The sequence below is a fragment of the Erythrolamprus reginae genome, chromosome Z (assembly GCF_031021105.1).
Source record: "Erythrolamprus reginae isolate rEryReg1 chromosome Z, rEryReg1.hap1, whole genome shotgun sequence".
Lineage (NCBI taxonomy): Eukaryota > Metazoa > Chordata > Lepidosauria > Squamata > Dipsadidae > Erythrolamprus > Erythrolamprus reginae.
In genome coordinates this window covers 50,653,265-50,673,712 of record NC_091963.1, presented here as the reverse complement: position 1 = coordinate 50,673,712, position 20,448 = coordinate 50,653,265, and the positions used below count along the sequence as shown (strand labels likewise).

The following is a 20,448-nucleotide window of genomic DNA, read 5'->3' as shown; positions in this document are numbered from 1 at the left end:
TTAATAATAATTCTGTGTGCATTTTCCAAAATGTCCCAGATAATATTACCTTTTTTTCTTTTCTTTTCCCTGTATAATCTAGTTGATCATCTGAGATTGCATTAAAATCTCCTATTATTATCATATTTTCTATTGATAATTCATTTACTTTTTCTTGTAATTCTTTATAAAATTGTTTTTGGTTGTCATTTGGTGCATAAATTGAAACAATTACAAGAGGTTTTGTTTCTAACTCTAATTGTACCGTTAAAATCCTACCTTCACTGTCATTATATATTTGTTTAGATTCAATTGATTCATCAATATACATTGCAACTCCTCTTTTCTTTTGATTTGCTAGACTAGTATATAATTTGCCCAGCTGTGAGTTGTTAAGGAAACTTATTTTAGATTTTTTAATATGAACTTCTTGTAGAATATTTACTTGTGCTTTCTGTTTCTTAAGTTTAGTTAATATTTGATTTCTTTTCTTTGGATCATTTAATCCGTTAACGTTGACTGAAAACATTTTCAAATCATGAGTCATCTTGATTTGTAGTATTTTTTGGTTTCTTTCGGTTCTCATAGTCTCGTATCTAAGACCAGTTCTTGTGAAACTTGTGGTTGTTTCTTCTTTACTATCTGTGTTTCTCCCCCTTCTCCACCGGTGGCCCCCCTCGCTTCATCTGTGCTCTTACGTTCTATCTGAAATTGATCAATCTTGTCCAACCCACTTTGTGCAAAGAAAGATCTTGCTTGGTCCACACTTTCCATCTTCACTTTCATTCCTTGCCAGGTTAAGGTAAGGCCTTCTGGTACCAACCATCTAAAGACAATATTCTTTTGGATTAAAACACTTGTGAGGATGTAATATTCTCTTCGATGTTCTCTTACTCTCTTAGGAACTTGCTTCAAGATCATGATTTCTTTTCCATTACATTTAAAGATCTGATTTCTTGCCTGTCTCAGTATATCATCTTTAATTATTCTCCTTGCAAACTTGATGTGTATTTCTCTTGGTAGATTGTGGTGTCTTACATATCCGGTTTGGACTCTGTACACCTCGTCTATTTCTCTTACCAATTCTCCTGGATCAGCTTGTAAAATTTCTCCTTTTACTTCCACCATTTTTGCCGATAGATCTTCATCTCTTTCTTCTTCAATATTTTGAAATCTCAGGCCATGTGATGCTGATTGGAGTTCGAGGTTGGTAATTGCTATGTCGAAGCCTCTGCAGGCTATGTAATTATGATCTTTGTATTCTTCTACCTTTTGTCCCATGTCTTGAATTTTTTCTTCTGTTGCTTTAATTCTTTTTTCACTTTCTTGTAAATTTTGTGGTATGACTTTCATGTTCCCATCCATTTCAGTCATGCTCCCTTTTACTTCTGCTATTTCAGTTTTGAGTTCGCCAATCTCTTTTTTGATCTCAGCTTTCAACGTACCCATCTCATTTTTCATCTCTTTCATCTCTTGCTTCATTTCTTCCAAATATTTTTTTACTTCTTCTTTGTTAGTTTCAAGTTGAGTTTTAATCTGAGTTTGTGTCTTCTGCATGAAATCTTGGATGCCTGCTAATGTGTCTTGAACAGACTGAAGGTTTAGTTCTGTAGGTGCCTTTTCTTTCTCCTTTTCCTTTTCTTTGGCTAACATTGTTGTGATTGTAGTGATGATGATGTTGGAGATACTTTGGGTGTAGGGGTTGGAGTTGGAGTAGCTGCTTGCTTTCGGGTTGTTGTTGTTGTCACCGAAGTTACACTTTGTGCCCTGTAAGAACCTTTCATATCTCACAATTTCTACCTTGTTTTACAATTTCTTAAAACAGTCTCTTATTGTTCACAATTAAGAGGGAAGAAAAAAAGATTTAAAGTTTATAGTACTAACAATAGAAAATATAAAATGAAATAGGGAAAAGGAATATAGAGAATATTAATTCAATTTTATTAGCAGTTTAAGAAGGAGGGGACAAAAAAGGAAGCAAATGTAATTTATTAAAAAAGAAACAAAGATTAAAAAAAGAAAAAAGGGGGAAAACCAATCTCTAAAAGTTTTGAAAATCCAAAGGTTATGAGGGGGGACCAGGTAGAAAAGGAGAGAGAATAAAACTTCTAGCACATATTATTTTCCTAATTTAATTAATTAATAAAAAAAGAAAAGAAAGAAAGAAGAATAGTGAAAAAAGAAGAAAAAAGAAAATTATTAAAATTATTTAATCCAAAAATCTATATGTAATAATAAAAAAGGAATAAAAAGTAGAAATAAAAATGTAAATATGTAAATATATATGTTTTTTAAAGGGAAAAAAGGAAGGAAAGATATAAAAAATCCAAAAATCCTAATAAGTCCAAATAGTCCAAATAGTCCAAATAGTCCAAATAGTCCAAAAGAAAAAAAACTTGAAACTGTTATGCCTTAATATCAATATCCAAAGATGAAAACTCCAAAGCCAATATCAAATATAATGTTTATAAAATCCAAATTAGGATAAAAATAAGTCTATTTCTTCTTATATCTTAAAAGAAAAAGAAAAAAGAGATACTTGCACCTCTGATGTCTAGTTGGAAAAGTAGTCCCTTATATATCTCCTAAACACGAATTCCAAATGAAAATAAGAGATAAAAATTAAAATTCCAAAATTTATTCCAACTGATTAAAAGTTCATTCAAATAAGATGATTTGTAAATCAATCCATTTAATTCAGTTCATTTGTTCAATTCATTTTAAATAGTCCAATCTCAACGTTCTTTCAATTTATCTAATTACCAATCCAATCATTTATTATAGTTTAAAAAATAAAAATAATTATAAAAATATAAGTATCAAAAGACACAATATAGTTTTAAAATTTTAGAGAAAAAATAAAAAATAAAAAAAATATGAGATTGTTATACTGTCAAATTTAACAAAGACAAGTAGTTCCGGCCATTTTTCTTAGCGTATGGATATGACTTACCGTTAGTTTGCTTTGTTTATGTTTCGCCTTTTGATCTGGAATCTTCTCTTTTCAGGTTATAGACATTGGAATACCAAAGGATTACCTTGAGGTGCTATCAATCTTCTTTTTTCTGCTGATCAGGTTCTCCATAGACTTCTTAATTCTATTTTTTACTTCCTTCTTGTGGCAGCCACTATGGCCACGCCTGGGCAGCTGCCTGGGTGCAGTTCTTCCCGAACCCAGCTGCGGGGCTTTCCCTACCCTCTGGGGCAGTGGCGATCTGTCCTGGGGAATCCGGGAGACCCCCTGTCCTGGGTTGACCCCTCCGGGTGCCAACGAAGTGCAAATCATGCACTATGATCGTGGAAAAAGGTGGTGTGAAGACGGAGCTGTGCCTTTGCACACCCGACACGGTCGAGCTCAAACTGGAAGTCCACCCTATATAAGTCCTAATGTAGTGTTCGGTTGGACTCAGATTTACTGGCCCTCCAGCATTGCTCTAGACATCTCTTCTGATGTTTCATCTCCCAAAGTTCCTCGGTAAACCAAGCAGCTCTTCAGGATCCACTGCCACGGAGAGGTCGAACAGGCGTAATCTTATCTAGAGCCCCAGATGCCACCCTGTTCCAAGCAACCACTAGATACTTTGCTGGACTGCGGACAAGGGAATCAGGTATCTCCCCAAGCTCCCTCTGGAACCCGAGCAGGTCCATTAGGTGCCTGGGGCAGAACCACATAATTGGCTCCACCTCCCTGCAGTGAAGGATTGGCATCTTAAAGTCAAGCCTTACTAGGAAATGATCTGACCATGACAAGGGAAAGATGTCTATGCCTCTTAAATTCAGATCATGTGTCCACCAGGTTGACACCAGAAAAACCAGGTTGAGTGTGTGTCCCCCCCCTCATGAATCGGGCCCTCGAATACTTTGTTTATGTCCATGGTAGTCATGGAAGCCATGAACTCCTGTGCTAACCCCAAGGACTCACCAAGCGAGGGCAGATTAAAGTCCCCCAAGACCATCAGTCTGGAGAACTCCACCGCCACCTCAGCTCCCATATCAAGCAGTGTAGGCAAGGCTGTTGCAATGCAGCTGAGAGGCATTAACAATAAGCCCACCTGAACCCTGAGGTCAACTTCAGAAGGAGAGATTCACAGCCAACTATCTCGGGTGCAGGGATCCTGCATGGGTTAAAGGTCTTCAGGACTATAATAGCCACTCCTCCACTCCTACTCTGGTGTCGCGGCTGGTGCAGCACCTGAAACCCATCTGGGCACATTTCTGAGAGGGGAACACCCCCCCTCGTGGCCCACCAGATCTCAGTTATACACGCCAGGTCAGCCTCCTCCTCCAGGACCATGTCCCAGATTAGAGGGGCTTTATTGGTTACCGACCTGGTGTTTAGCAGCAGCAGCCTGAGACCAGGGCCCTGATATTCCCTTCACCAGCTATACGGGTTGAACTTGAGGGGTTGGAACAAGGGACCACTGTGAGATAGCAAGATCTGGTTCCCCGTGAGCAGCCTACCCCGCGGCTCTTAGTACAGTGGAGGTGTAACAAGGCTGCCTCTAATATTGTATTTGAACCAGGTTGTTACTGAAATAAAAGGAAAAGCAATCTTTTTTTCACTTATTAATATCAATATTCTGCTTTAGCAGCTTAGTGTGCTAAATTATTTGGTAAACATGTTTTAAATATTCTGTTTTCAGTCCCTTACCTCCTTATTTCCCCCACTCTTGGGACTAAAGGATCTTTTCATTGACATTTTAAAGCATTAAACAGCCCTAGGGCTAAAGAAAACTCCCCCTCCTATAATCTTTGAAAAATTTAGTTGTCAAGGAGACACAGTTTGATGATCAAGTGTAAAGACCTAGGCACAGAAACTAAAAAAACATAAACTGAGAAAAGCAGGATCACATCAACCAGTTGTACCTGGAGGCAGGCCTGTAATATTCCAGAATATCCAGCTTCTTTAGCATATCTTTTCCTACTCAATTATATAGCCACTCATTGAACAGTGCCATCTTTTGAGGGAAGCATCATTAAAGCACCTTGCTCTGATGATATATTGCTCTAGTAATTTATCCGTTTGAGGTCCGTATTGGAAATGTCACTCACAATATTGCTGCTTTCCTGGGAAGATAGGGACCAAGAGTAGATTACATGTAATTATAGAATGACAGCCAACAAGAAACACACTGAAGTTGTTCTCTTCACCCCGGACATACATATGTGTGTGTGTGTGTGTGTGTGTGTGTGTGTGTGTCATGTCTTTTTTGCTGAATTTGAAAATTAAGGGAGATTAGGATAGAGACTAGGATAATATTATATTGGGGGGATGATTTAAATAATTTCTTTTATATATTATAGTTGATGCCAGGGTGGAGGAATGGCATTCATAAAATTAGAGTAAAAAAGAGGTAAGAGACATATGTTTGGGTGGTTAGAACTTGTTTTAAACTCATAATCTATCTGCAAGTCTGCATAAATCATTTTGATGGACTGTAAAAAGGATAAAACTATCCTATCCTATTGTATAAAAATTTTCATGAAATTTGTTCCATAGTACTCATGATTCCTTCTGAATTTGGTGCTAGTTGGGAGCTACTTTTGTTGTCAACTGAGAAATAGACTTGGAGCCAGATTAATTTATCAGATCACTGCCTTAATTCCAATCATTATCACTAGAAGTCACAACCTTCATGTGCCCAGTTTGTTGACTTGCCTTATGAAAAGGAAAATCCAACAATTATAATGCACTGACATCTCAACATCTATCTTCTTTTTCAAGAATGTTAAGATAGCGTTTGTTATGTACTGAATATATATAGTTGTGTTAAGCCCATCTAAAGTGAAACTAACTGTTAATTGACCCTAACTGTTAACTTCAAGTGTTTTGGAGGGACATTTAGAACATTCATATTTGGGTAGGCTCTTTCTGGTCTTATGATTGCTTAAGCAGGCCCAGAGTTGTTCCTCAATTCAGTTTGAGTGAATAAATACTGTTGTATCTATGCTGGCCTGTCCTTGCCTATTGCAGCCCACTATCCAATAGTATTAAAAGACAGACAGACAGACAGACAGACACACACACACACACACACACACACACACATTTTGAAATTATAATTCAGTGCATTTTGTTCTCTTCCACAAAATGTACTTTTCTTTTCTTCGTTTACCTGCCAACCATTCATTCTCTTCATTTTTATTAGCCATTACATCTTTTACTTTATTTTCTGTGTTTTAAAGAGCATTAGGCATCCTTAATTCCAAAAAGTGTCTTTAAAAGTTCTTCATGGCTATCAGTAAAACAAGAACTTTTATAAATGTGTTAGGAATTTAATTTGGTGATATCTTGCCCATGACCCTATTAATCTGGCAGCTCTACTGCTTCTGTATGTTTCATTTATGCAGGATTTCAGACAAACAGTTAAGATAACCCTCATTTCTCCCTATGCTTGCAATCCTTTTTATTTTATAGTTGATAATATATTGATATTGATATATATATAATATATTGTCTTACCAAGGGGAAAAGGCTAGTTTAAATGATTAGTAATTAGTTTACTTGTCTGCAACAAATATTCCTTACTATCTAATTATAGAGCCATCAGTCCACAAGTCTCTTTTAAGAAAAAAGAAAGAAAAAATGTTTTAAATTAATGTTCTCAGTAGAACACCTAAGCAGCCCCATACCTTGTATTCATGTTAGTCAGAGTTTATTGTTACCAGAAGGCAGAGATTTATTTCCCAACATATCCTTATTTCTCATTGCAATACTGTCTTGTTTGCCCAGCTGTATACCTTAGGCTCACAGTCTATGACTTTTCACCTTTTCATCTGGCTAATTATGGGTAGTTAGGTAATTAGCCACATCAGTAAGATGGAATGGAAGTAGAATGTCAAAGGGATTACTGAAAACAGGATAAAGTGGGGATTAGTTACAATTCATTTCTGCATCTGCCTGTCAGAATAGGAACACCTATTGGCAACATTCTTCCATTCCTTGGATCTAACTATTAATGCAAAGCATACTATGACCCTACATTCTAATGTTGGATGAAATTATATATGTTTCCATTGAGGTAAGCCAACAAAATAATAGGGTTTTTTTTAAATGAACAATCATTTTTGGAAACTAGTAATGGAAGCATCTTTTGCCAGTCCAAGTAAGTTTTACAGGAGAAAATAATAAATTCTAGCTGTTCTACCTGACCATCATTTTTGCTTCCTTTAAAACCAGCCAAACCTGAAGAATGCATAAATTATTTTCATCTAAGCATACATACTGCATATAAGCAATGTTCTAGCTTCCATATTATATGCACATGTTTATGCCTTTCCCTCATGGATATAGCACAACTAGCAGCTAAGAAACATAGGCCTTCCATCCAAATCAGAATGTGTAGTCAGTTAAATTTTAAATATAGTTTATTTTAACAAAAAGTTTTAAAAATTCTTCTAAGTTGTCCAAAAATTTAATCAACCAAGTTGTTTCAAATTTATCAACAGCTGTGGTAAACTGGAAATGGAATGATTGATCTTTCTTTGATTTTTTTCAGAAATTATAATAAATATCATTTGTCATAGAAAGAACACAAATACTATGCTGAATTGATGTGCTCTCTGCTGGATTTACCCCTCTTATTATTACTATTTTCCACAGTTTAAAGTAACAATTTTTGGCATCTGAAACATTCTTCCTAGATTTATCTTCCTAGATTTATCAGCTTTCAACAAGATCCTCATCCAAAGTAAATTTCATGAATATATCGGAACAAACTTTCCACAGATTTATGTACCAACTAGAATGGAATGATTGGTCATGATTTGGAAATTTGTTGATTGTTGGTGTTTATAACTCTATTTAAGCCTTTAAAACGTTGATGCATTTATTTATTTATTTGTTTGTTTATTTATGTGACTCCTGGCAGCATACAGTATTAAAAACCAACAGCATAAAAATCCCCAAAACTCCTATCCTCTATGGCAGTGACAAACACAATCATACAAGCCACATGATCAAAATCAAGCTATGTTGGATATATTTGCTGCCTAGTATTGCTTGTAAATATAATAAACAAACAAAAAAAGGAGTGAAGGAAATATGGAAAATTCATTTCACTATAATATCTGCCTATACTAGAACAGCCGTTGTCTGTTGAGTACTCTCAATTTCTTGTTTGCCATTACTTACTGCAGAAACAGATGAATCCCGCTCTATATTCTGGCCACCAATCACCAGTTGAAGTTCACCAGTCTTTCTGCAGTATGAATGTGAGTTTTGAAGATAACATATTTTTATTCGACACTACCTGAATGCTCCCCTATGAAACTATGTGATTGTGCTTACAGCTTGAAAATTAATGAGTAGTTATAATCAGCCTCTCTTCTCTCTTTCTCTTTTTCAGCCTTGCCCCACAGAATCCTCCCTTATCCAGGAATGGGTTACTCTCAGTTTAGACCAGTTTGCCTGAACCAATAGCGACCTGCTGGTGATGTCATGATGATGTCATTGACCCACAGAAGCCTCTCCAATGCTATCCTATTTTCAGGTTGGAAAGCACGTTAATAATAATATATGAAATACTAATGCTCATTAGGGTCATTTCAAAAACTCCTTTCTTAGCAAGCACCTAGAAGCCAAAAAAAAACATGTGCCAAATTTTAAGTTTGTAGGCAGTTCTGGAGATTTTATAATTCTGTGTGGATGTTTTTCACTTTTAGTTATATAGTTATATAGATTTTAGAAGAAATATATAAGCAGGGAAAGAAAAGGTCAAAAGAAAGGATAAAGGACTAGAATACAGATGAGTAAATAATACATTTACAAATGTAATAGATAATTTTTCACTATCATTAGATAATTGTGAATAACAGAATGTAATCCATTGTTTTAAAAGCTTGGAAATGCTATTTAAACAAAACATAAATATCAGGAACCTGTGAATTGCAATAAATTTTGTTCATGCTACTAAAAGTTACCCTAATTTAAAAAATCTAAATTAAATAAAAAATTAAAAAAATTAAAATATAAATATAAAATTTATGCCGAGTGGAAACTCCTATTGTAATCTAGGAATAGTTTCCAATTTGAAATAAATTCTGTGCCATATATACTCTTGAGATTATTTTAAGACATAAAGCATATTCCCATTACTTAGAGAATCATTTTTCAATAGAAAAGATCTACTATAAAAATATGCTAAGCCTTTTATTTGAATATTCTTGCAGCAGTTAACATGTATAATCCTAAATCAGTATATTTTGAAATACGTAATGGATTAGTAAAATTTAATAAAAATACCACAGTTTGAAATGGGAATATATCTTCTAAGATTTGTTCTTTTCAATTTGAATAATTTTCCAAACTAGATGACTTTTACTACATTGCCAGAACAGGTGAAAAATGATTTAATCTGACCACTGTATTTCTTTCAGTCAAACATAGTTTCAAACAAACATATTTTCAACAGATTTAGCCATATTTCCACTGAAAAATTGGGAGAATTCTAGACCAAGTCAAAACCAAAACCACTAGGGAATTTCTAGAAGCTTGCAATTCAGACAAATAAGCAATCAATAAATATACAGACAAAAATCACAATTCCATACTGAAAGGAAAATCCATTGTGTATAAAATAGCTTCAGTTTTGTTTTAGAAAGATAAATGTCTGCTGTTTAGATTTTGTTTTAGGAAGATAAGTGTCTGCTGCTTTTGTGGAAAGGACTGCTTACCCAACTCGTATCTGTTTATGGCATATGATAAACTATATAAGGTAATATTCACCTTTAGGCAAATACCATTAAAAAGAATACCATTCAAAAGAAACAGTAAAAAGCTAAGAAGGAAATAAAAAGACAATTCCATTCAGCAACCTGCAATTATTATTGGTTGGAAGATTGGAGGGTGGGGTTAAAAAGGGCCTGATTTTCTATTAATTACACTTCGGTAAGCAGCACAGATTGGCCCTCTCCCCAAATCCCTGAAGCCTTATTCTGTCCTTCCCAAGTGAATGCAGTTAGTCTAGCGAGATTGTTATAACATAACTGGCTAGAAATAACCTAATATTGAAACTCTTTATGAATGAATGGTTCATTTGCTTTCATCTGACTACAACCAAATAAATGGAGATTAATATCAGATAAACAATCAAGCAGAAAACTAACCAAATAAGGAATAACCAAAGAGAAACCATATCTAATAAACAGTAGCAAGATCAGCCGTTGTGTATAAACAGGGAGCAAATACTAACAAGACAAACTATTGTACTGTTTGCAGCAGAGACGGAATAACGACGTAGACACAGAGCTGGATTTAAAACTGGGTCATTTTTATTAATCAAAATTAATTAATATTTAATTAATTTAATTCAACCTAAAATGGACCCACAGATGTCAACTGAATTACTTCCGGGGTGGAAATGACATCACAAAAATGTCCGGGGCAACTTTGGGCGTAGCTCCATGCTGATCCGGGTAAATGGGCCACGCCCTCACCCAGATCCCAGCCATGCCATGCATGTGGGAGGTCTCGCTGTCCAACCCCTGAAAGGTGATTGGAATGGGCGAGACCCAAAGGCAGGTTCTCCCCGAATTGCTCAGATCGAATTAAAGGCGCCATGAGCCCTTGGAGAGAATCTGCCAATCATCCCCAAGATGCCCAACGGAGAACACGCAGTTGCTAAACACCTCCCAATTTCCGCCCCTAACCTGCCAACCCAATGACCAAAGGTAAGCCAATTAGCACTAATCGGGGAGCGAAGCACCCCCTAACCATCCATCCCGCACCGCAGTGTGGAATAGGTGAAAAAACGGTCGCATAAAATACTGAAACCGCCAAAAATTCCTATTTGGCCCCCTAAGGGCGACCCTGGTAGCACACTGAAAGATAGGGAGGGAGGGCGGGTGTTCAGCTGCTCGTTGTCAGGGGTGAAAAGGAAGCCTTGAGCCTGCACAGCTCCTTTTATAGGGCTGGCAGGCTCCGCCCCTGGCAACGTCATCAGCAGTGGCTGATCACCAGGCATGGCCGGGATCTCGTAAAATCTTGTGAGATCATGGCCAACAAAATGGTGGCTATTCAGGAGGTCGCGTCTCCCTGGCCCTGCTGCAAATCCGGGCCTGAGGGCAACTCGCTGGCCGGGCATTGCAGCAGAGGCGGAATAACGACGCAGACACAGAGCTGGATTTAAAACTGGGTCATTTTTATTAATCAAAATCAATCAATATTTAATTAATTTAATTCAACCTAAAATGGACCCACAGAGGTCAACTGAATTACTTTTGGGGAGGAAATGACGTCACAAAAACTTCCGGGGCAACTTTGGGCGTAGCTCCATGCTGATCCGGGTGAAGGGGCCGCGCCCTCACTCAGATCCCAGACATGCCATGCATGTGGGAAGTCTCGCTGTCCAACCCCTGAAAGGTGATTGGAATGGGCGAGACCCAAAGGCAGGTTCTCCTCAAATTGATCAGATCGAATTAAAGGCACCATGAGCCCTTGGAGAGAATCTGCCAATCATCCCCAAGATGCCCAACGGAGAACACACAATTGCTAAACACCTCCCAATTTCCGCCCCTAACCTGCCACGGAGGGGGGTCAGATCTTGGCCCCCCGACTCCCCCCTCTATCTGCACCAACTCACACAGAGACCTTTGTAGGTCCTGTAAAAAGATGGTGTTCCCCTGTTCTGACAGATGAACGCCGTCAGTGTGGTAAAGCTGATCAATAGCGATATTGGGATGGGAAACCACTACCCCTCCCAACTCTCTAACCACATTTCCAATGGCCCTATGAACCTTTCTCCTGACCTCGTGAATAGCCCTAGGGGAAATGGCGTCCCTCAAAATCCGTGGAAGGATTTCGGACCAGACCACTTGCGTGGCTGGCCAACAAGGTGAAGAGCCACAGGTCTTTGCGGGCCTGGCAATTCAATGCCAGGCAACCAGTACACGAGGTGAAGAGCCGCAGGTCTTCGTGGGCCTGACAATTCAATGACAGGCAACCACCACACTAGGCGAAGACCTGCAGGTCCTCGCGGGCCTGACAATTCAATGCCAGGCCACCCAATACTGATAAGTCATTGCCCCCATGTGCAAGACCAGCCACCTTGCACATGGGGCACACTCCCAGGAGCAGAGGGCAGGGTCCAAACGCACGTAGTGGCACACTCCCAGGAGCAGAGGGCAGGGTCCAAACGCAACTAGCGCCCTGGCCTTAATAAAATAGTTTACACTGATTTTCTTTGAGTACAACATTCAGTATAGATGTAATATTCCTCTTCCATTGAAATTCTCACAGTTACATACTTACCAGAATACCAACAATTCTTCATATATTTAGCCATAATTTTTGACTAGCTCCATTTCTGCATCATTCTTGCCTAACTAAATAAGGCCCAATAGGTACTGATTTATGTATTAAATGATTTTTAAAATTCAGTCAAAATCTCTCTTTTTCCTTGTTTTTGTTATTTTTAAAATAATGTGCTTTTTATTTGAAGATGCTGAAACTAATCAGATAGACTAAGCCCCTGGTTCCCAACATGGGGCTCACACCCCACATGGGGGCAGGACAATTTCATTTTTAACAGGGACAATTGGAATCTTGTTTAAACCTAGTTAATGGCATTTTAGCTTCTTCCACATTAGTAATTCACTTTTTGAATAATAAGAACTATATATCATGGGGGCCTCAGGATTTTAGAAATGCTTAGGTGGAGCATGGCCAAAAAAAGGTTGGGAGCCACTGGACTAAGCCTTTGGAAAGTAAGAATGTGAGAATTTAACTTATTTTCAATAATATTTTGAAATCTAAGTAAATTATCTATTAAATTTCTTTAGCTATCCTCTCCTGTTCATAAATTAAACTTTCATGTATATTAATTAGAGATTTTTTTAAAAAAAATTAAATGATAACGATATATGACAATTTTAATATAACAATGTCCGTTGTTCAATGCTATATTAAATTTGAAACAATCTAGTGACCTGAAATAATTTATAAAACTGTCCACTGAATGAAAACAATCTAACAATAATAGAAAGACCAATTCTGTGCTTTATTCTAAAAGGACACCATCATGTCACACATCATTAGGTTTTTAGACTTTTTGTTAACAACGAGACATAGAAATTTTAAAATCTTTTTTCCTCGTCATATTGATTTCCCATTCTTGTATGTTAAATGGAGGTGAAATCCACATCAGGACTTTTGTACAACAATGAAAAATCTAACTTGCAAAGTGCATTGGCATACCCAGGTGCCACTCTTTCTTCACTATCCTTAGTTGATAAAAGCATATTTTTTGTTGTACATGTTTGTAACAGTTACAAATGGCAGAAATGGGATGCATCTAAATATTATGGACAATTTTACAAAACTAGAACAATGCTGTTTTTAATTATTTGTTTAATTTTTAAACTTTTAAAAAACTTTTTTAAACCAATTAGTTTTAAGCAGTTACCCAGAGCATATGCATCATCAGAAAATAAAATCACAGCTAAGAAAATGTGTTTACTTTTAAATATGTTTCTTCCCAGGTCCCTTCAAGCCTTATGAATCTATGTTCATAGAATTTGAAGGGACCTAGGAAGTTTTCTTGTCCAATTCCCTGCTTGATGCTAGGAACCTTATACCAGAGGTCTGTCAGAAATTTAAAATCCCTAGGTAATATCATAATGCAGAAAGTAGGCCTCAGGTAATAATGCTGAATCATTCAGAGGCAGTTGAGCATGCAGCAATCTAGCAATTATGTGAAAAGTATTTAACTAGGCAAGAGCTCCCTGCTCTTTCTATCTGTCTATTCGCTGTCAGCTGTGTGCTGTTCCTGTTCATGAAAGTATGCTTTGAAGAAGCTGTAACACTGTAAAAGTTGGTTCCTGTGAGTTATTGAACTAAGATAGTTGTAGCAAGGTACTATTAAGATACTAGTTTATTGTATATATAGTACAAACAGTAGTAGTAGTAGTAGTAGTAGTAGTAGTAGTAGTAGTAGTAGTAGTAGTATAAAGAAGTAAATATATTTTTCCAAAACTTCCTACTGCTGCTGTGTTTCATTGAAGACTTCAACTCCATTTCTACTGGTCTGTGGCTGGCTGGCTGGTTGGGTTGGTGGGATGGCTGGACTGATTTGCTGCTTGGGCACAAACAGGCTAGTTTGCACAAATGGAGAATCTATAACCTCAACTTATGGCAGGGTAATGATTACTAGAAGTGCAAATTTTGAAAAGCACAATAACTGGGATAGGATTCATTCCAATATAGAGGTATTTTTGGAGAATAAGCCATCAGAGGTTAGGCAAAGTGAGACTGAGAATAAGCCATCAGAGTCTAAGCAAAGTGAAGTTAAGGATAGACCACAAATTGAAAGCAGTGTGAAATGTGAAGCAGAAGAGGAACAGATAGTAGAGCCTGAGGAAACACCAGTTGTTAGTGAAGAAAGAGAGTTACCTAGGAGGTCTGAAAGGTCCAATATAGGGAAACCTCCAGATAGGTTTGGTTATACAAACAGTGTTTTTGTATGTAACGTGATAGATGAGCCAGGTAGTTATAGTGAAATGTTAATGAGGCCACCGGAGGAAGTGGAAGAATGGCAAAATGTAATGGAGGATGAATTGGAAGAATTGCAGAAGCAAAATGTTTTTGTTATAGTTGATGTACCCAAGGATAGTAAGGTAATTAGTACAAAATGGGTATACAGGTTGAAGTCAATGCCTGATGGGAGTAATACTTTGAAGAAGCTTGTTTATATCTTATTTGTTAACCAAACTAATTTATGAGTGGAAATAATGGACTTAAAAGATAAATTTTCTCCCAACCAATATATTATGTTCACAGAGGGCTTCATTTTAATGGAAGGTACAATTCTTTGCATGTTTCTTTGGATATCTACTAGCAGTGGAATATACTAAATATTTTGCTAAATATCAGTCTAGTCTTTAAAATATCATATATTTGCTGATTCCTCCAGTTCACAGTTTGGAAATGTGTTCGGGTCTCTGGCTCTATTAATTGGAATAAATTAGAGTCTCTATTAATTGGAATAAAGACTTGCTGAATGCAGAGATTTATAAAACAAAAACATCATCTTTATTTTTCTCTTTCCTGTTACAAACTGAGTCTGGCAGGCAATCACTTTTATCTCATTCTTTAGTAGTTAAATCAACATAAAACATAACCCAAGCATTCCTCCCTTTATCTTAAGATTTATGGCTAGGCAACATTAGCCCAGAGTAATAAAAACTGCAGTTAAAAGACAAATAAAACAAAGCTTACTTCAAAGCCGCAGAAAGACACCTCCATATTCATTTATAGCACATTGAAAACTCCACCCTTCTTCTCCACTGGCCCCCCGGACGTGACAAATTAATTACTTAATTAATTAACCCATTCCTCTCCTTAATATTTCTTCTCTGACACTTGCTCCCTCCGTCTTTGTAAGCATCTGAAAGAAGGATCTACCCATCAAATATCTATTTCTCCTTCACTTGAATCTGATCTCATAGAAACGTCCTGTGAATCGTTTTCCACTTTCTCCTGGGCCTGTAAATCAGGCCCTGCCACTAATTCATAAACACTATCCAAATCAGAATCTTCAAAATCTCCAAACTGAACAGGAGTATACACAACAGAAATGTAAATTAACATATTACTTAATGTTCAATTTCATAAGAGCTCTGTTTTAAGAGAACTGTCTGAAACAGCTTATCTACAATTTAGTTCAGGAAACTATCTTTACTGTCCACAAGCAATATCAGGAAATCTGACTAAGCCCAACATTTATTATAAAAGCTGAGTATGTCAATATATCTTTTTGTGACAGTTTCCATCAAAGTTTCCTATTATTTTGAGCCGGGAAGTGAAATCTATGGCACCTCTCTGGCTGCCCCACTCCTCCCCAAACAAACTTACTTGGTAACTTTGGAGCAATTTCTCTGGCTCCACATTTTGTGCCCAATTCCATGCTAAAATGAAGAGATCCTATCATTATTAATCTGAATTGGACTGAAGGTTCATCCAGATTGCAATAATCTGAGCTGATTGGAAATCTGAGATGATGGAAACATCTTGGCTATTTTCAATGGATAAATTATGCTTACTTATAATAGTCATGTTTTATTTAATTAAACAAATGGTTTGGCTCTCTGGGAAACTTGGAGTGACCAACCTACTCCATAGTCTGAGCAAAATGGGGGGGGGGGTCCAACAGCTTTTACAGCAGAATGCAGTGGAAGCAGTCCCACAAATTGGCACCTATTTTTAAACGAAAGCAGCTGCATCTGAAAGCTCTTGTTTAGTTTAGCTCTTAGACAAAAACAAAATTTCTATTTCTAAGCAGAAGAGAAAGCCACAGTCACCTGAAGTAGCTCCCCTTGGAGAAAGAGCGCATTTTAATCTACTTTACCTTCCTTCTGAAAGTCCCATCTATCTTCCCGCCCCTTCTCTCAGTGCCTCTTTTCTGTGTAGAGGAGGAGCTGCATTTTCACCATGATTGGTTCAGTTTGCAATAGGGCAGCCAAGGGGCATTGCTAGGCATAAGCCAGCAAGGTTCTAGCAAGAGCAGAAACAGCCATCCAAGTCAAAGCCTCGTTATTGCCAGAGTCATCACAATCCCTCCACCCTCCGACATCATAACTGTGCAGCATTGGAAAATACTGTGCAGCAGTTTGTTCAGTGTGAGGCCACACAGGTTAGAGGGAACAGTGATCATGGATATTACCACTTTCTGAAATACTAATTGAATAGTGAACATTTGCAAACATCTCTTAGCACCAATGTTGCATTAAAAAGCAGATGTCTTTTATAAGATTAGATAAGAGGTGGTTGGGAAAAATATATAGAATTTATGTATCTCACCCTATTTTCTACACTGAGTTTTCATTCTGAGAAAAGGAAAGGTGGGAAGAAGGGCAGGGGCAAAGAGGGAAGAGGAAGAGGAGGAGAAGTAGTAGTAGAAGGAGCATTTGTGTGAAGAAGGGATTAAAAAGTTACAGGGTTGAGTATAGAGTTTCATTCCCACCCTGTGCTAATTGCTATATGACACCAAGCAGCAAAGTGCTTTTTTTAACCTTCTTTAAGGAAAAGAAAGGGGCTAAAAGAGGTGGGGTGTATCTCACCTTTCCCCAAAGTGAGTTTCTTGACCAATTCAGTTCAAGAAGACAATTTCAGTTCTGGGTTTGTTTGTTTTTCTCACTGTCTTTTCATTCCAATCAATTATTCTTGATCCAAGACTGGTGTGCTGAAGAGATCTATCAGAAGTATTTAAAGAAAACAAAGCAACCTTGCGTTCTATGGATTATATTTTTGGTGGAAAAAGATCACAACAAAGCTTGAATTGGAAAATAGCAAAGTCCATGCTACCATTTATAGGACTCACATACTAATTTTAAAAGGCATCATGGTAAGCATGTATTCATTCATATAAGGCAAGAGGCATACCTCATACCACTGCTTTGAAAATTAGTGGTATTTTTAAAGTAATTTTGGAGTTTAAAAAGATAACAATGTAAATTAAAAGCCGTAAAATAGCATATCATGCTAAAAAAAGTAAACAAAGAAAGAAAAATAAAAAGACATGTTCCATAACACATGTGATATGGCATTGCTCATCCTGTTGTTTTTAGCCTCCATAAATATTCAGATATGGTCTTACTTTAAACCCATTCTCACTAAATGTTCACATTCTTCAGGCATTGTTTTGAATATTTGCAAGCAAAAATTCATATCTATTTATATCTATTAAAGATAATAAAATACTTTTTTCAATTACATGTCATTTTACTGATACAATTTTTTATGGAAATACAACCATAATATTTTCCCAATTTACCCCGTTTTTCTACAACCTAAATTACATGACTGAATCAGGGATGGGTTCTACTTACATTCCCTACCTGTTCGGTACACTTTTGAAAAATATGACATCTAATGTAACTTTTCCACTCTACAAACAGTCCTATCAGAATCTTATTTTTTGAGAACATGCATTGGGAAAAAAGCTTTTCTTTTTGTGGGAAATAATACTTACTACCATCTATGTAATAGAGGGATATGTTTCAGTGGAGCCATATGAGCCCCCCCCCCTTCTTCTCCCCTATTAAATTGTTTTAAAATATCCTTAATAATCGGAAGCAAGCCACTCCTTGATAATTTCTGGTTGAATAGTGAGCATTTTTTCCACGAGAAATGATTAAAACAAGAAAGAACTAAGAACTATCCACTTCTTTGCAGTCATTTAATTAACTAATACGAGTATGTCTTTTTGCTCTAAGGTAAATGTAGAATGATAAACTCCCAGGACAAATCATAAATTGAATGCTTGTTTGGCATGCCAGAATTTTGCTGTTGTGATTTTATTTCATTTTTATTTACTGGAGTCATTATTATGACTTTTCACACTTAAAAACCACTATATGTTTGACATACAAAGCCTATTCTTTCATATACTGCACTTAGATGAAGACAAATATTTCAAAAGAATATATGATCCTGATTTGAGAAGGAAAGTATCACATGATTCATATTTTTATGATGCTCTGGAGCTAGAGATCTGATATTAACAATATTTCTAGAAAAATTGAGATATACCACCAATACATTGAAATAATGTAAAGCCTTCCTTATTAATTTTGCCTGTGCCATTGCAGCCAAATTAAATACTAATTAGGATATGTCTTTGCCAAAGGTGAAATCACCCAGCTGTAATTTGTAGCACTCTGGGGGGAAATGAAGAGATATTCATGTAAAAAATCTTAAAACAGTCCAGATTACTAATCTAATAACTAAATTAAGTTGAGACCCAATTTTAGAGATGATTTGCAAAACATAAGATACGTGATGTGAAAGTTTTGCTACATTTCAAGATGTGCTAGTGATATTCTTCCTAGTTGTGGGGACCTTACCTTTCCATATTTCATATCCTGGGTTGTATTTCTCTATATTACCAGAGTCAAAAGAATGTCTGTTTTTCAGTTCTCTGGAATACTTCATCTTACACAATCTTTTGTGCCATTTCATTTGTCCTAGCAACACCGATTGCATGACTTAGTTAATTTATTGTCATTGTACCTCATTCAAAGAAATTAAATGCCTTCTTCAATATACATTATACATAAAAAATAAAATTATTATTATTATTATTATTTATTAGATTTGTATGCCACCCCTCTCCGCAGACTCGGGGTGGCTCACAGCAGTGATAAAACAATATACAATAACAAATCTAATATTAAAAGTCTAAAATAACAATTTCACATTAAAAGCCTAAAAACCCCATTATTTAAAAAGCATACACACAAACATACCATACATAAAACTACATAGGCAAGGGGAGATGTCTTAGTTCCCCCATGCCTGACGACAGAGGTGGGTTTGAAGAAGTTTACGAAGGGTGGGGGCAATCCTAATCTCTGAGGGGGGAGCTGGTTCCAGAGGGTCGGGGCCACCACAGAGAAGGCTCTTCCCCTGGGTCCTGCCAAACGACACTGTTTAGTCGATGGGATCCGGAGAAGGCCAACTGTGTGGGACCTAACCGGTCACTGGGATTCGTGCGGCAGAAGGTGGTCCCGGAGATATTCTGGTCCGATGCCATGAAGGGCTTTGAATTGTGACTGGAAACTGATCGGCAACCAATGCATACTGCGGAGTGTTGGTGTAACATGGGCATACTTAGGGAAGCCCATGATTGCTCTCGCAGCTACATTCCACACGATCTGAAGTTTCTGAACACTTTTCAAAGATAGCCCCATGTAGAGAGCATTACAGTAGTCGAGCCTTGAGTTGATGAGGGCATGAGTGACTGTGAGCTGTGACTCCCGGTCCAAATAGGGCCGCAACTGGTACACCAGGCAAACATGGGCAAACGTCCCCCTTGCTATAGCTGAAAGATGGTTCTCTAATGTGAGCTGTGGATCGAGAAGGATGCCCAAGTTGCAGACCCTCTCTGAGGGGGTCAATGATCCCCCCCGGGTGATGGATGGACAGATGGAATTGTCCCTGGGAGGCAAGACCCACAGCCACTCCGTCTTATCAGGGTTGAGTTTGAGTCTGTTGACACCCATCGAGACCCCAACAGCCTCCAGGCGCCGGAACATCACATCCACTGCTTCATTGACTGGACATGGGGTGGAGATGTACAAATGGGTATCATACGCGTACTGATGATATCTCACCCCATGCCCTTGGATGATGTCGCCCAGCGGTTTCATGTATATATTAAATAGCAGGGGGTAGAGGATCAACCCCTGAGGCACCCCACAAGGGAGAAGCCTAGAGGTCAACCTCTGACCCCCCCACTAACACCGACTGCGACCAACCGGAGAGGTAGGAGGAGAACCACTGGAGAACAGTGCCTCCCACTCCCAACCCCTCCAGCCGGCGCAGAAGAATACCATGGTCGATGTTATTGAAAACCTCTGAGAGGTCAAGAAGCACCAGAACAGAGGATAAACCCCTGTCCTGGGCCTGCCAGAGATCATCCATCAATGCAATTAGAGCAGTTTCTGTGCAGTAGCCGGGCCTGAATCCTGACT

At 37.6% G+C, this 20,448-nt stretch overlaps 1 protein-coding gene across 1 annotated transcript; it reads right to left on the bottom strand.

The window, feature by feature from the left end:
- Nucleotides 1-561: 561 nt before the first annotated feature.
- On the bottom strand, nucleotides 562-1,632 carry LOC139153823 (uncharacterized protein PF3D7_1120000-like). The gene has a single exon (XM_070728244.1). It carries the CDS (start codon nucleotides 1,630-1,632, stop codon nucleotides 562-564), a length of 1,071 nt encoding a protein of 356 aa, XP_070584345.1.
- Nucleotides 1,633-20,448: the final 18,816 nt, after the last annotated feature.

Coding starts and splice junctions, on each gene's coding strand:
- LOC139153823 (XM_070728244.1), bottom strand. CDS start 1,632: ATGTTAGCCAAAGAAAAGGAAAAGGAGAAAGAAAAGGCACCTACAGAA.